The sequence below is a fragment of the Pongo abelii genome, chromosome 16 (genome assembly GCF_028885655.2).
Source record: "Pongo abelii isolate AG06213 chromosome 16, NHGRI_mPonAbe1-v2.0_pri, whole genome shotgun sequence".
NCBI classification, from domain to species: domain Eukaryota; kingdom Metazoa; phylum Chordata; class Mammalia; order Primates; family Hominidae; genus Pongo; species Pongo abelii.
Window position 1 is genome coordinate 101,124,881 of NC_072001.2, and position 14,605 is coordinate 101,139,485.

The following is a 14,605-nucleotide window of genomic DNA, read 5'->3' on the forward strand; positions in this document are numbered from 1 at the left end:
TGGGCTGGGAATTCTGAAACCTGGTAGAGGCGGGGATCAAAAACCTGGAGGTTAGAAGATTCCAAGTCATTCATTAAAGTCCCGATGCGGCCGGCCCCCAAGATCTCAAAAGGAAATATTGCCGAGTTCCGTTTCCCAGAGCATCTATTTCCTCTCGAGTATTGCAGATGTAATCATAAACACAAGCCAGTTACAGCCACAACTTCATGCTCTAACGAGAACCCAGTGGCTCCTGCAAAGTCCTTACGCTGCTAGAAACCCCGCCCCCGTTCGTAACTATGGGAACGGCTGACACGCTAAGAGCCGGAGATAACCCTGTTCCGCCCCCTCCCTGACAGATACTGTTTCCCACTGTCTGTCCACATGGGCGCACCGCCTCGCTATTGGCCTGGGCTCCAGGACTGTGCCTGGCCTCAGCCAGTAAACGGCCTGTGCACGTGCACGCCGGAGCCTCCCGATTGGCCAACACTCTCTGATCACGCACGGCCTTCCTGCGCCAACCCACGCGTGGGAGCGCCAATGAAATGACTCAGTGACCATCTACAACAAATCAGCATGAAGCAGGGCTCGCAGCTGACCAATGGCCGCCCGCCGGGGGTGGGCTATCCCGGCCCTTTTCCAGCCCCAACTGGGTTTGTTAAAGCGACAGGCCCCTCGGCGAGCCGGTGCTCCATCGGGTACCGCACGGCTGCCGCGGCGGCCTCAGCCTGCCGCGAGCGCCTGTGACAGCGGCGCCGCTGTGCTCGCGACCCCGGCTCCGGGCCTCTGCCGACCTCAGGGGCAGGGACGAGTCGCCCGGCGGGATGGGCGGCGAGGCTGGGTGCGCGGCGGCCGTGGGTGCCGAGGGCCGCGTGAAGAGCCTGGGTCTGGTGTTCGAGGACGAGCGCAAGGGCTGCTACTCCAGCGGCGAGACGGTGGCCGGGCACGTGCTGCTGGAGGCGTCCGAGCCGGTGGCCCTGCGCGCGCTGCGCCTGGAGGCCCAGGGGCGCGCCACCGCCGCCTGGGGCCCGAGCCCCTGCCCCCGCGCCTCGGCCAGCGCCGCGGCCCTGGCTGTCTTCTCGGAGGTGGAGTACCTGAACGTGCGCCTCAGCCTGCGGGAGCCCCCGGCCGGTAAGCGCAGGCGAGCGCCTGGGGTTCCCCCGCCAGGCTGCGGGGCCGGGGAGGGGCTGGGAGGCCGCGCACCCGCGGGATGCCCACCTGGCAGGTGAGATCAGGGCGGGCTTCCGGGGGTGGGGTCCGGCCTAGCCTCGCGGGTAAGGAGAGACCGCAAGTCCTGGGTGCGCAGCTCTACCTGGCGCCCCGCCCCTGGCCCGCCGGGCCTGACCGGGACCAGTAGCTCGGGATTTTCTAGGACCGCGACGGGAGGGGGCCGTTGGGTGCAGTGGGAACCTGTGATTGGACAGTGGGGGATCCAGAAATCCAGGTCCTGTTCCTTCTGGTCCGAGGAAGGGACGGGTGGAACCGGCGGCTATGAGGTTCCATTCCGAGGTGCCCGTGTCTTACGGCCTCCACTCCTCCCTCTCCTGGATGCGTTCTTGGTTCATGATGAATTAGCAGAAATTTGGTTTTGGGAATAGGGAAGTAGTTCCTGAGGGGTAGGAGTTCAAAGGAAGTGTTTTCTAGACTTAACCATCATGCTTGGTTTCCCTCTGCTGGGGAGCAGGGCAACTTAGTAAGAGTTGTGCCTCCACCTGATACTGCTGCTGTTTTCTCCGCATCCTCTTCCCCCCCATTCCCCTCTCCCCCACTTCTCTCCACTCAGAATGCCTTTAGAGACAAGGGCATCTGGGCGTGTCGGGATTTCCCTTCCTGCTCACTTTGGTGAAGTCCAGTTCATAGTGTAGACTTTTCTAGAAGTACCCATGTGGGGACACACTACATGAGTGTTTCATTAATATTAGACACCAAAATTGGATCCCTTTAGTCACGAAAATACTAAGAACTATGAGTCTTACTCTTATTTCATGGATGGAAACTAGTTTAAACTTTTACCTTTTTGCCATGAGCTTTTATCTATCAAATAAAACAATGGTATGCACCTCCTCTCCTTGAAGAGTAAACGCATTATATCTATGTGCTATGTCTTATACAAAATATAATAGAATATGTGGTTTTGCCTTATCCTACTGTGGACACAGTGAAGTCCTCGAGGTAAGTGATCATCTGAGTGATCCCAAAATTGTAGTGAGGAAAACCATATTTGGAACCAAAACTGCCTTTTGGATCAATGGGAACAGTGTGTTAGTGATGCACTTCATGCACTTTCCTCAGTATGGCTTCCAGGATCAACCCAGGCCCCAGCGGAAGCAGACAACACAATTTGCAAGATGGCTGAATGGAGTCAAGGACCTTGGGAGAGAGACATACATTGATTTTTGTCCAGGACTTTGGACTCTATCTCTGGGCCTTTAACTGCTGAGTAAATAGATGTAAAATTAAAAGCAGTTGAACCTGGGATTAGCAATAAAAAACTGCTTTGGTAAAATCTGGGCTAACAAATATTTTTTTTAATTCACAAGTCAGATGTCTATTTGTCACATGCACACACATATATACATGCGGAACAGAATGTAAAAACTAGACGATTTGAAAATGTTAAACTTGTTTTAGAATGTATTATAGCACATATTGGCACAATTACATTTTGCTTAAAATCATAGTCTCTTTTAGTTGAGGAAAAAAAATGAGTCACCCCTAATATCTATAGCTTGGAAGAAGTTAGCATCTTGACACAGTCTAGATTCTGGGGGTAATTTAATTACAAAACCTGTCTGTGTTGCATTCACCTAAGGAGATTTTTAGAAATCCATATTATGTAGCACTGGGATCTGTTTTCACAAATGCTCTCCAGATAATTCTTTGACATCCTTAATCTAATTCAACTACTTGCTGTCATTGTGACTGATTTTCTTCATATTGTTATGGAGAAACTATAGTAGAAAAACAAGACAGAATCAGAGAGTTGGTTTCAGTTCTTGGTCACCCAGCAGCAGTGTGACCTTATGCAAGTCCCTCACCCTTCCTGAGCCCCAGTCTCTGCCTCGGTAATGGTCTTCTGCATCCCCACGGTTCATCAAAACCTTTAATTATGAGCTTCGGCTGTAAGACCATTAGTGATTGAAACATCTTCCTGTGACTTTGTAGTGCTCAGTATACAAGACAGAAATACTGAGCGGTTGGTGCAGAAGCAGAAATGGGCACATGGTTCAGCTTGTGAACCTTTTACATTAAAAACAAAAATTGAGAAAGAGGAAAAGAAAACAAAGATTGAATTCTAAATATTATAACCCATTTTTATCAGTTTTCCATTTCTTTTTCCTGTTTATGTTTTGAGATAGTTGAAAGTCTCATTTTAAATGATATAGGTCCGGTATCAATTTGTTTCTTAATGAAAGGGGAACTTCATGTCTCTCATTCTCTTCAGTATCCTGGGCAACTGTGTTCCCCACAAATGCCTGCCATGCTCTTCCTCATGCTATTCCCTTATCTAAATTTCCCTTCCTACCTGTCTCCATTCCAGCCCTCAGGTCCTGAAGATGTCGGACCCACCCATGTTCCTATGTGGATGCTCTAGGTTCTAGCACTCTATGGTCATTACTTGTGTACAAGCATGTAATCCCTTTCCTCCCCCAGTCTATTTGAGGATTATCCACGGTGCCTGGAATCTAAGCACTATACATTTTAAACTCAAATGAAATACACATTTCAAAACATTTGTAAATACTTGGTCATGTTCTGTAATCTAGTAATTTCAAATTAGAACTTTAGCCCAGCTCTTTTAGGAGCACTGGGATTGCCTTGAGCCTTTCACTCCACAGCTGTCAGGTCGAGATGCTTCCTTGGTCCCTGCTCTGCTGCAACCTTCCTGAGCACACCTCAGCCACTGGGACCCGCCCTGCCACTGCATTTAACATGATTTCACGCCCCTGTGACTTGTTCTTCACTTTGCCTCCAGTCACCCAACTGTGGAGTATTCAAATTGACTTAAGTGGCAGGTGTGTCACTTTTTTATCCCCCTTGATGTTAACACATTAAAAATTGGGGATAGATTCAGAAGACTTAATGGGTCAGTAATGTGTTCCTATTTTCTAAAAGTACAAAGTTGAAATGTCAGCTGACTTGGTTAAGGTCATAAAATAAAACTCTATTTTTTTATTTAAGGGATAAAAAATTCCCATTTCACTACTGATTTTTTTAAATTTTTTTTTTAGTGAATGGATAAAGTAGAAATCTTCATTTTAGTGTCAGATGACCAGGCAAATCTCAGAGTTCTGTCTCTGTGTTCCGATTTCTTCATCTTATTTATCCTATCCACAATAAGGGAATTCAATATTAAATCTGAGCATGCAATGAAAGGACAGTGTGTAAGTCTCTCAAGAGAGCCTCCTGACCAACCGTGAAAGCGGTGAAGTCTACTTTGGATCTGAATTAAACAGATTGTCTTGGTGCCTTCATCAGAGGTTTCAGTGGTGCCTCTGGCCTTACAAAGTCCCTCTACACCCTGCATTTTGGCCTTCTCACAATCCAGTGATAAGCTTCTGCATGAAATAAAATGGAGCTGGTAACCCAAAGCTGAGAAAAGGGCCCTGGCCATGCTTGGTAAAGCCCTTTCTGTATTCCAAGTTAGCCACCAAGAAACTCTGTGTTAGTCAGGAGAGCTCAAGGATACATACATGACTTGCTTAATAGCTTGTCTTGTTGGTTTCGCTGTTTTGTGTTATACCCAGTATTAATAATATTCATAAAGTTTTCGCTCTCTTTTCCATTTCTGCTCAAAGAATACTCAGTGTGATGTTTCTGGTATACCCAAAATAAATCTGTCTTTTGCTAAATTAGTTTTTGGTCCAATTTAATATTGGTATTTCCCGTTAGTGTAATAGAATGGGGGTAAGCAGTTGTGATTTTTACATATACACATGCACACACATATATACATATCCATATACACATATATATGTATGTTGGAGTTCTGAGCCTTAGCACTTTAGTAATTGGTCTATTTGAGAGTGGAATATGTGTGTATGTATGTGTGAGTGTTATGGTACTTGGTAGAAACTGGCCAAGTGCAGTAGCTCCCCCCTATAAGCTTAGTGCTTTGGGAGTCCAAGGTGGGAGATCATTTGAGGCCAGGAGTTTGAGACCAGCTTGGGCAATATAGCAAGACCCCCGTCTCCGGAAAGAATTATTAAAAATTAGTCAAGAACCATGGCACATGCATCTAGTCCCAGCTCCTTGGGAGTCTGAGGCAGGAAGATTGCTTGAGCCCAGGAGTTCAAGGCCGTAGCACTCTGGCCTGGGCAATAGAGCGAGACCCTGTCTCTAAAACACATAGACACACACACACACACACACACACACACACACACACACACACATTCAAACTTAATTCTCTACGTTTGTTTAATGAACTTTTGGAGTATGCTGCATTTTGTAGCGAGAAAAACTTCCTTCAAAAATTATTTACATTGTGAAAACTCTTGATCTAATACTAACTATCCTTCATTAAAATAAAATACAATCTCTTATAGGTGAAGGCATCATTTTATTACAGCCTGGAAAACATGAATTCCCATTTCGCTTTCAACTTCCATCTGAGTAAGTGAAACACTACAATTTTGTGGTTATCTTTCTCTGCAGTATGTCTATTCAAATTTATCACTGCTAGGTATCTTCGGATTCTCAGGTATGCATGTTTATACTGAATAGTCCCTAAATAGACTTATTCTTTTTTTATTTCCAACCTAAAACATTTTAAACCATGCTTTTTTTGGCTTTGTTTAACTGAAAAGTAAACGCATAATTAATGTCTTTGGTTGGTTTCAGACCTTTGGTCACCTCATTTACTGGGAAATATGGAAGCATTCAGTACTGTGTGCGGGCAGTGTTGGAACGACCCAAGGTACCTGATCAGAGTGTAAAGCGGGAACTCCAGGTTGTTAGTCATGTTGATGTCAACACACCAGCATTATTAGTAAGTTCTTCCTTTTTCTCTTCCTCCTCCTTTTCCTCCTTCCCTCCCTTCCTCCTTCCTTTCAACAGTGGGATCTATATTTAGCCAGTTTACTGGTAGTCTGTCCTGTCACTTTCTGATGGCTTGGAAAACACAATCTTGTAACCCAAAGGCATTCACTATAAATATATGATTCTAGGTTGGACAAATTACAAATTGTGTGTGTTAATACTATTGATTATGTCCCTGCTGTTCAGGGCTTCTTTTGCCAAAAAGTTACACAGGCTTGAAATGCATTAATAAGGCTTAATAACAATAATGCACACACAGAGAGTAGTTACTTTTACCAGAGTGGCCACATTTACAGGACTGGGGTATTCTAAACTCCTCAATAATAGCAGGTTGAGGAACAGTAATTATGGAAGAGTATTAATCATGCTCAGCCTGTTATTGAAGCTCAGGCCATTATGCTATGTATCCTTCCATTTTGCATGTCATTTTCTAACATTAAGTAAGTGCATGCAGCTGCCGCCGAGATCCTTTCACTTATCATTTCCTTATGACAGATTTGGCCACATTAAAGCATTGAACTTCTAATAATCACCAGAAATACTGTAGACTGATAAGAAAGATCAGGCTATAAGTAACAACAGAATAGGCAAGATGGGAGCTAATGAGCTAGATTCTTTTATCTAAACCCATATTATCAAAATAATATAAAATTATACCTTGTACTTTCATGATAGCTACTAGGACCTAATGGTTCTTCATTTAAATATGAATGAATGATTTTTTTTACTTCATAGAAAATACTGAGATAATTTAAACTTTCCATCACGATACTGATGTGACAAAGATGTATTTTTCATGTTGGAGGTTTTTCTAGCCTGTGTTTTTAAAGACAAGGAAAAAGCTAGCAGTTAAAAGTTGTTGTTTAAGTCTTATTTTCGCATGAAAAAGAAATAGAATTTAATGTTCACCTTTAGATGATGAAAAGATAGCAGATATGCTGTGGTTACATGGCCTCTTGTGGTCAGAATCATAAAATAGCCAGCACCCAGCTGGCCTGGCTTATAGCTATGACTTTAACAGCTGCTTTCAAACCATTTTTGAAAAATTGGTGATGCCAAGTAGCTTGTATTTTTAAAAACTACTTAGAATTGGGAGGTTAAATATTTTTAAAGTTTTTATGACCATTGTGGGAATTGATTTAAAGGGATTTGTCTTTGCCAAAAACAGACACTGTTGATCCCTTACTATTCTTTGTATAAATAAAAAAAATATATTGCAAGTAACTGGGTTTTACAGCAAGCTTTGGTGTGTGTAACTTGTAAACTGAACCTTGTAAATCTTGTAGTAACTTCTCTTGACACTATAGAATACTACAGTGAGATAGTATGTTTAATAAGCTTTTCAGATCTGTTAACACTACGCATGTTATTTGTACTATTACACAAAACCCCAAAACCATTCCAAATTAAGAACACATGAAATTTCTGCTTGATAATGCATTTTGAAGTAAGTGGTGGGAAAAGGCTGTTTGTTTATTCCACTTATTAAATGCCAAAATAAATATAATGTTCTGATTATTTTTTATTTTTATATCATTTATCCTTCCACCTGACTTTTATATATAAAGTCTTAAAAATAATTCTGTCCTGTTTATAAGTACTAATACAGCTTTTGATTTTTTTTAAAAAAAAACATGGTATATTATCTCCTGGAAACATAATGACTTCAGGGTAAAATAAGATGGTGTCATGCTAATTTTTGAATCTGAAAATTCACTGTAGTTTTCCTAAAAGGGGAGTCTTAACACCCTGTTTTTGTGCATATTTGGCCTAATAGGTTACATAAGGATAAGAAAGTTTTATTCATTTTTTGGTATTTCCTTACAACCATTCTGTGAAGAAAGATATAATTGTAAGTTCTATGAGTTCTCTAGAGTGGCTTAATTAAGGTTGTTTTATTGTTTGAAATTTTCAAGACCCCGGTATTGAAAACTCAAGAGAAAATGGTTGGCTGTTGGTTTTTCACTTCTGGTCCAGTCTCGCTGAGTGCCAAAATTGAAAGAAAGGGATACTGTAATGGTAAGCAAAATGCTTGAAAGTCCAAATGAAAGATTTCATTCATTTTCTTAGCTAATTTTAAGTGATTTTAAATAGTGTTTTTTGTAATTATATGACGTGTATAGTATTTTAAAACATGAATAGTGATACTTTTTAATATAAATAATTGATATTTAAGTATTTTTAAATGGAGGAATTGTTTCCAGTCAAACTCCTGTTTTTTTCTGACTTCGAATCCTGTTCCTTTAGTAACAAAGAGTATAACTAGAGGAATGAGAAAATGCCAGCATCTGATTTTAATGTTGCAAAAGAATCTCCAGGGTTGTATTGCTAAAAAGAGAACTACTGGAGTATGAAATGCTATTAGACATTCTGATCCATGCTGGCTTGATATATGCAAATACATGGGACTGGAATGTAGTGTATTAACAAACTTAACAATCAGATTGTTACTGGAACTGCCATTAGTGAAGGGCCCATTTCCAGCAGTGGATTTGGCCCCTGCTCCAGGATTCTGACTTGTTAGAAAGGAATTCAGTATGGAATGGTATGATGTGGAGCCATAATGTTATAAAACTTGCCTAATCCATCCGTTGATTCTTTCTGTGCCTCAACATTATTAATTCCTTAAAAGCAAAGGCTTTGTTCTCCTGTTAGGCAGATTTTAATTTGATAAGCACTAATGAGTTTGTTAGTGATCTTTTATACTTAACATAGTTCTGAATCATTTATTTGTATGTCTTATCCTAATTTATATAGACACTGGTCATTTACATATCTTTAGAATTGCTAATGCAATATTGCTACTTTAGAAAAGTCAATAATGCAATGATTAGAAAATAAGATCTACCACAACCTGCAGTGAATTTTTATTTCTCTGGCTTGAATTTACAATATGTTTTCCATCAAAGCTTCTCAATTTGTTAAAGTGATGTTGGAACATTTCAGCTATACGGCCCTAATCCATTGTGGTGAGAACTTTTTCAGGAGTCTGAATCCTCCCTGGTTTTGTTTTCTTTTTAGGAGAAGCTATTCCAATCTATGCAGAAATAGAGAATTGTTCCTCTCGTCTGATTGTTCCAAAGGCTGCTATTTTCCAAACGCAGACATATTTGGCTAGTGGAAAAACAAAGACCATTCGACACATGGTCGCCAATGTGCGAGGAAACCACATCGCTTCTGGGAGCACGGACACATGGAATGGGAAAACGCTAAAAATCCCACCTGTTACTCCATCCATCCTGGATTGCTGCATTATCAGAGTGGACTATTCCTTAGCTGTAAGCAAAGCTGTTTTTTTTTTTTTTTAAATGTGTATGATGGACAATAACTGATGTCATGTTACTGTGCATATGTAGAGTTACCTATAAAAATGTCATTTTATTTCAGCATTAACACCAATTGGGGACTTTATGAAGATTGGCCCTTGTTTTTAATAAAAAACTATTCCCCACAGGGCATTTAATAGAATGCCATAAAAGAATTGAGGTGCATTAAGGGGTGTTCATTATTTTGAAGACATATCCTTAATTTTCTATAATTATTATATAAGCCATGCAAACCTACAATAATGCATGTTAAGGACACAGTTCTCTTTCACAGAGCATTCACTATGTTTTGTGTACTCTTCATTTTGTTTAATCAAGACAATTGAGAGTTGTGATGGGAGTGGTGGCAGCGGACAAAAGCATGTTTCTATGAAAAAAAGAAATTAATTGGGCTACCTACTGGAGGTGTAACTTACATTTGTTCCTTTCTCTCTTTTTTTGGGGGGGCTTATTAGGTATATATTCACATTCCTGGTGCTAAAAAACTGATGCTCGAACTGCCATTAGTGATTGGTACAATTCCATATAATGGTTTTGGCAGCAGAAACTCCAGCATTGCCAGCCAGTTCAGTATGGATATGAGCTGGTTGACACTGACCCTGCCAGAACAGCCTGAAGGTAAAATATTTTGGCATTCTTTCATAACGAAGCTTTACCTAGAAAATACCTAGGAACAGAATATACAAGCTATTAAGTGCTCAGATGTTGATTAGTACTGCTACTATAGGTATCTTTATTCCTACTACTAAAAAATCATAGAGCATTAGTCCTGGGAGGGACTTTGAAAGTTTAGCTTTATCTAGGATGCAAAGCTGCTGATAGCAGATTCAGGAACAAGATGTACATTTCCTAATTCCTATTTGTAATAGGAAAACAATGAAAAATAGTCAAATGTATGGTGTGTTATGTATTTTCTGTAGTCATATTTCAGTGATATTTGTTTACCTATATCTCAAGAGACTAGAATATAATCTGTTAGTAGTAGTTTAATAAAAGGAGAATCTATTTTTTATTGTAATATGCATAAAACCTTGCTGATTAGAGGGAAAGAATGCCGTATTTTTATCTTCAAGTTTAGCTGTTTCTTGTTTTTGTAACAGTTAAGAATTGAGATTAATTTTTGAGTGGATTTCTTAACTCCAACTTCATTTCTATTTCAGCACCACCAAATTATGCAGATGTGGTATCAGAGGAAGAATTCTCTAGACACATTCCTCCTTACCCTCAACCCCCTAACTGTGAGGGAGAAGTGTGCTGTCCTATGTTTGCCTGTATACAAGAATTCCGGTTTCAACCCCCACCTCTTTATTCAGAGGTAAGCAAAGCAAAAGAAAATTAGACTTTTACTGTATTATTGTCAAATAATCATTTATTGTCATCCATTTATTAGAGTGTCTGTTGCTGACTCGTAATTAGTAAGGGATACATTTAAATTTGTTTATACAGTGGTAATAGATTATCGCTGATTCATTTGCCAGATTTTTTTACTATTGTCCTTGTGATCTATGGCATCATATACAGTATTGTGGATTGCCTTTAAGGTGTGTTATTTGGCCATGGAATATAGAGAACTGAAGCACCTTCTGGGACTTACACAGGCTTTGACCCACTTGGCATATAACCGTCATATAATTAGAAATAGGTACTAGAACCATTTTAAATAATGCTACAACACTAATCTCAGTCTGCTGTTTTTTTGCAGGTTGATCCACATCCTAGCGATGTAGAAGAGACCCAGCCTGTTTCCTTCATTCTCTGAACATATTTCAGAAATCACTGTGTTCATCATCAAATTAGAATGTTGGTTCTTTTCCTTCTGCCTTTTTGGGAAAGAGACAGGAAAGATTCACTTGAAAACATAAATGAACATCAAGACTGAAGGCAATAGAAATTAAAGAATGTGAGAAATTTCTGGTGGGCTGACAGGATTGCTGCACAAGTTTATATGATGGTCATATATATATATCCCTGTTAGAAACTGGGATGAAGATGTGCAAAGTCACAGAATGTAATGGAAGTCCTGATGGTTATAGAGTAAGTGCAAGGGTGCCTGCGCTGACCTGAGAGAAAGGAATCTGTAAACAGTGGAAACACTGTGGGAGTTTCCCATGGTGTTGTAAAGAGTGGAACGAAGGCAATATGAACTGAAGGGGTGAAGACTTGATTTTGGAGAGGGTAACAAAACAAGGGTGTGCGTGAATAGGAGAATGGCCCACTCCAAATACGAAGTGAGATCCTGAGGTTTTGGGTGCTTCATGATTTCCTACCATATTCAGGCCTAAAGACATTGAAAGTATCTTTTCTTGAGATCATGGTCATATGAGGTCCTAATGAAGTACTACAGTTTTCATTCTTTCAAGGGTAGACTAAAATGTAGTTTATAAATTGGCAGTACAGTATTATGAAACCAAGAAAGGGTTTCTTGAAAAGCTTGTCAGTTCAAAGGGGAAAGATGAATATCAATGTGAAAACACGTTTTGTTGAAGGCGGTACTTTTTACTCCCTTTAAGTGCTTTAACAGGATATATGTTTGATTTTCCTCATATCTTATTTACCTAGGAGCATGTCAGAGAAAGAAGGGAGAGAAAAGGTTGCATCTGCAGGATGCCTTGATAACTACACAGTCCAAAATAAAAGGCCTTTTTCTAACCTACCTCTAATGGGGTTATCAGATATGTTTTTAAATCTCTCGCCCTGAGTACTCTTCTTAGGAGTTGCTGCTGTTTACAGCAACAATCTCATCTATCACTAAATATGAAACTGGGCCAAGGGGAAAATTCAGTAAGTTAGCATTAAATGGAAATAAATATATGTATACCTAAGAGAATGTCAAAATAAACACCAAACCAAAAGAAGGTAGGAGTGCCATTTTTAGAAAAGACACAACTTTAATTCCTGTCAAGAGACCTAGGTCTACTGATGGCAGTCACTGCATTGTACATTATTCCAGTTCTTCAGTAATTGTTTAAACTGTGATTTTCTTTATTGTGTTGGTGCAATATTTTATTATCATTTAACCTCAGGATATGCAGACCAACAGGATTGTGTTGCTGCTAAAAGTCTGAGCAGTGTTTTACTGTCCCCAGCTCCCCTCCTAGATGGTCACATGTTCACTTGCTTTTCCTTCCATCTGTTGGTTTTTTGAGCTGAGAGCATCTCTGGACATGTGGAAGGGAGCCAGGGATTCCTGTGATAGAGATTTTGAACCAGCAGAGTACTTTGGTTTTCTTCATGTCCTAAGGGTTTGATCTAGAAACCCTGGTGCTTCCCCTGCAGAATACTGTACTTCATTTAACAGAATGATTGATTTTTCTTTCAATCAGCATGTTCACCAAAAATAGAAAAGTTCTTCTAAGGTTAAATTTTGTATTTAAAAGTTAGTTGGCCATTTGATCAGGGAATTTTCTACACACATTAGGCAAAGGTATGCTCTTCACCCTCTGGGCTTACCTCTCCTCTGCAATCATGGAAGTATCGTGCATAGTTCTTTCATTGTAAGCCGCTATTTAAATTCCCACAATGCAAAACTGTTAGACCAGTAATTGTGCTACTGAAATTGTCACAAAACGTTATTCCTTGATTTGGTTTTTAAATTTTGCTTTTGTGTGTGTGTGTGTCTTTAAACAGGTAATGTGTATTTAAGTGTTGTCTAAACAGTTGATTTTTACTTTAGAAAAGATCATCTTCAACTGTTTATTGACTTCTGAGTTATAGTTCATGCCTTGTCAAGGCATTGTTCAACTCCATGATACTAAAACATAATGAAAGAAACAAACTCCAGTATGGAGAGAGAGAAAGTTTAATTATTTGGTTCCATCTAGGAAAGCAACTACTTAAAGGAATCGTTCACTAGGATTATCACCTTTATTAGATAAATCATGAAGTGTCCCTGTGAAATTGAAGTGAAACTATCTCTGTAGGACTTAAGAGAATAGCTAAAAGGTGTGACTTGCCTTATTGAACTGATACTGGCATATCTGACCGTAAGCAGTAGGTTGAAGATATCATTTTATGAATGTGGAGAATTCTACATTGAAACAGAAAATACCTGGGAATGAAGATTAAAAATGTAGCTGCTGTTATTTGCTTGGTTATTCCCCTCTTGCTCTTCTTTAGTTTGAAAAAACAAAAACGTGGCCTTGGAATTTTCATTTTGATGCAGAAATTTTGAAATTGAAAATGTGCATGTTTTGGTGCACAAAATCCTTCTGTGAGCAAAACTCTTTATGTTTTTGTTTTGCACAGTAAGAAACAATAGGCAAGGGTTATGTTTTTGTTAACTATGAAAGTTTTCTTATTTTTATTATTAAAAATGTAACAATTTAACCTACAGGAAAAAAAAAATACTTTGTACGCTTGTTTGAACCCTATGGGTTCGTTTTATTAATAAAATTATTACACTAATGCTATGAGTTGGTAGTTTTTTTTTCAAATATAAATTATTATAGACTTAAGGGAATTCAATACCAAAAAAACAAATGTTGCTGCAGTTAAAATCCTTTTCTCTAGGCGTGTTATCACGAGGGAGGAACAGCCCTAGAACCTGACTTTGTTTTTACAGTGGGCTCCGTTTCCCAAGGTAGTCCAATTTTAGCATTCCATGAAGAAAAGTAGTTGAGACAAGTGAGGAAACTAAAGCTATATTCGTTAAAAAAGCGTATAATCATTTATTCCCAAATGATAAGGATTACTCTTTAAAGCCTCCTGAGTTTGAGTGTTTGATTGTCCAGAATCTCCCCAGGATTGATTTAGCAGGTCTCATGGGCAGTCAAGGGACTCTTACTGGGACACACTGACCTAAGTATGCCACCCCTTTCTACACAAACACTCCAGTAGTTATGAGCACTATATTTTATACAAGGAGGATGCAATGGTATGTCATTTCAAGGAAACCGCCCAGACCCTCTATCCTGGAAAACTACCACCTGAACTAAGGAGTAAGAATTAGTCCAGTTGGTTTGCTCTTCAGTTATTTTTAATAGATGCTGTTACATAATAAATAGGTTCTTTCTGTATCCACATTTATAATCAACATAAGTTGAAATATTTGTCTTATGCGATACTGAGGCAAAATTTTTGATTACCATTAACAATTTCTGTAGTTTATGTGTAGTATGAAATTTAGAACTAGGCAAGACACTGCAAAGAAACTAGGAGAAAGCCCTCACATTACAAATTAGGATACCAAAACAGAGAGTTGTAACCTGAGAGCGTGGTCCCTGCTTGCTCTGAAATTTCCTGATTCTACAATCTTCATA

At 39.7% G+C, this 14,605-nt stretch overlaps 1 protein-coding gene across 1 annotated transcript; it reads left to right on the forward strand.

The window, feature by feature from the left end:
• Nucleotides 1-547: 547 nt before the first annotated feature.
• Nucleotides 548-13,751, forward strand: ARRDC4 (arrestin domain containing 4). The gene is made up of 8 exons (XM_002825871.5): nucleotides 548-1,110; nucleotides 5,529-5,595; nucleotides 5,824-5,971; nucleotides 7,938-8,040; nucleotides 9,043-9,299; nucleotides 9,803-9,965; nucleotides 10,508-10,662; nucleotides 11,050-13,751. Exons 1-8 carry the CDS (start codon nucleotides 804-806, stop codon nucleotides 11,104-11,106), a joined length of 1,257 nt encoding a protein of 418 aa, XP_002825917.1. The 5' UTR covers nucleotides 548-803; the 3' UTR covers nucleotides 11,107-13,751.
• Nucleotides 13,752-14,605: the final 854 nt, after the last annotated feature.

Coding starts and splice junctions, on each gene's coding strand:
- ARRDC4 (XM_002825871.5), top strand. CDS start 804: ATGGGCGGCGAGGCTGGGTGCGCGGCGGCCGTGGGTGCCGAGGGCCGC. Junction 1,111..5,528: donor CCTGCGGGAGCCCCCGGCCG/GTAAGCGCAGGC, acceptor AATCTCTTATAG/GTGAAGGCATCATTTTATTA. Junction 9,966..10,507: donor CCTGCCAGAACAGCCTGAAG/GTAAAATATTTT, acceptor TTTCTATTTCAG/CACCACCAAATTATGCAGAT.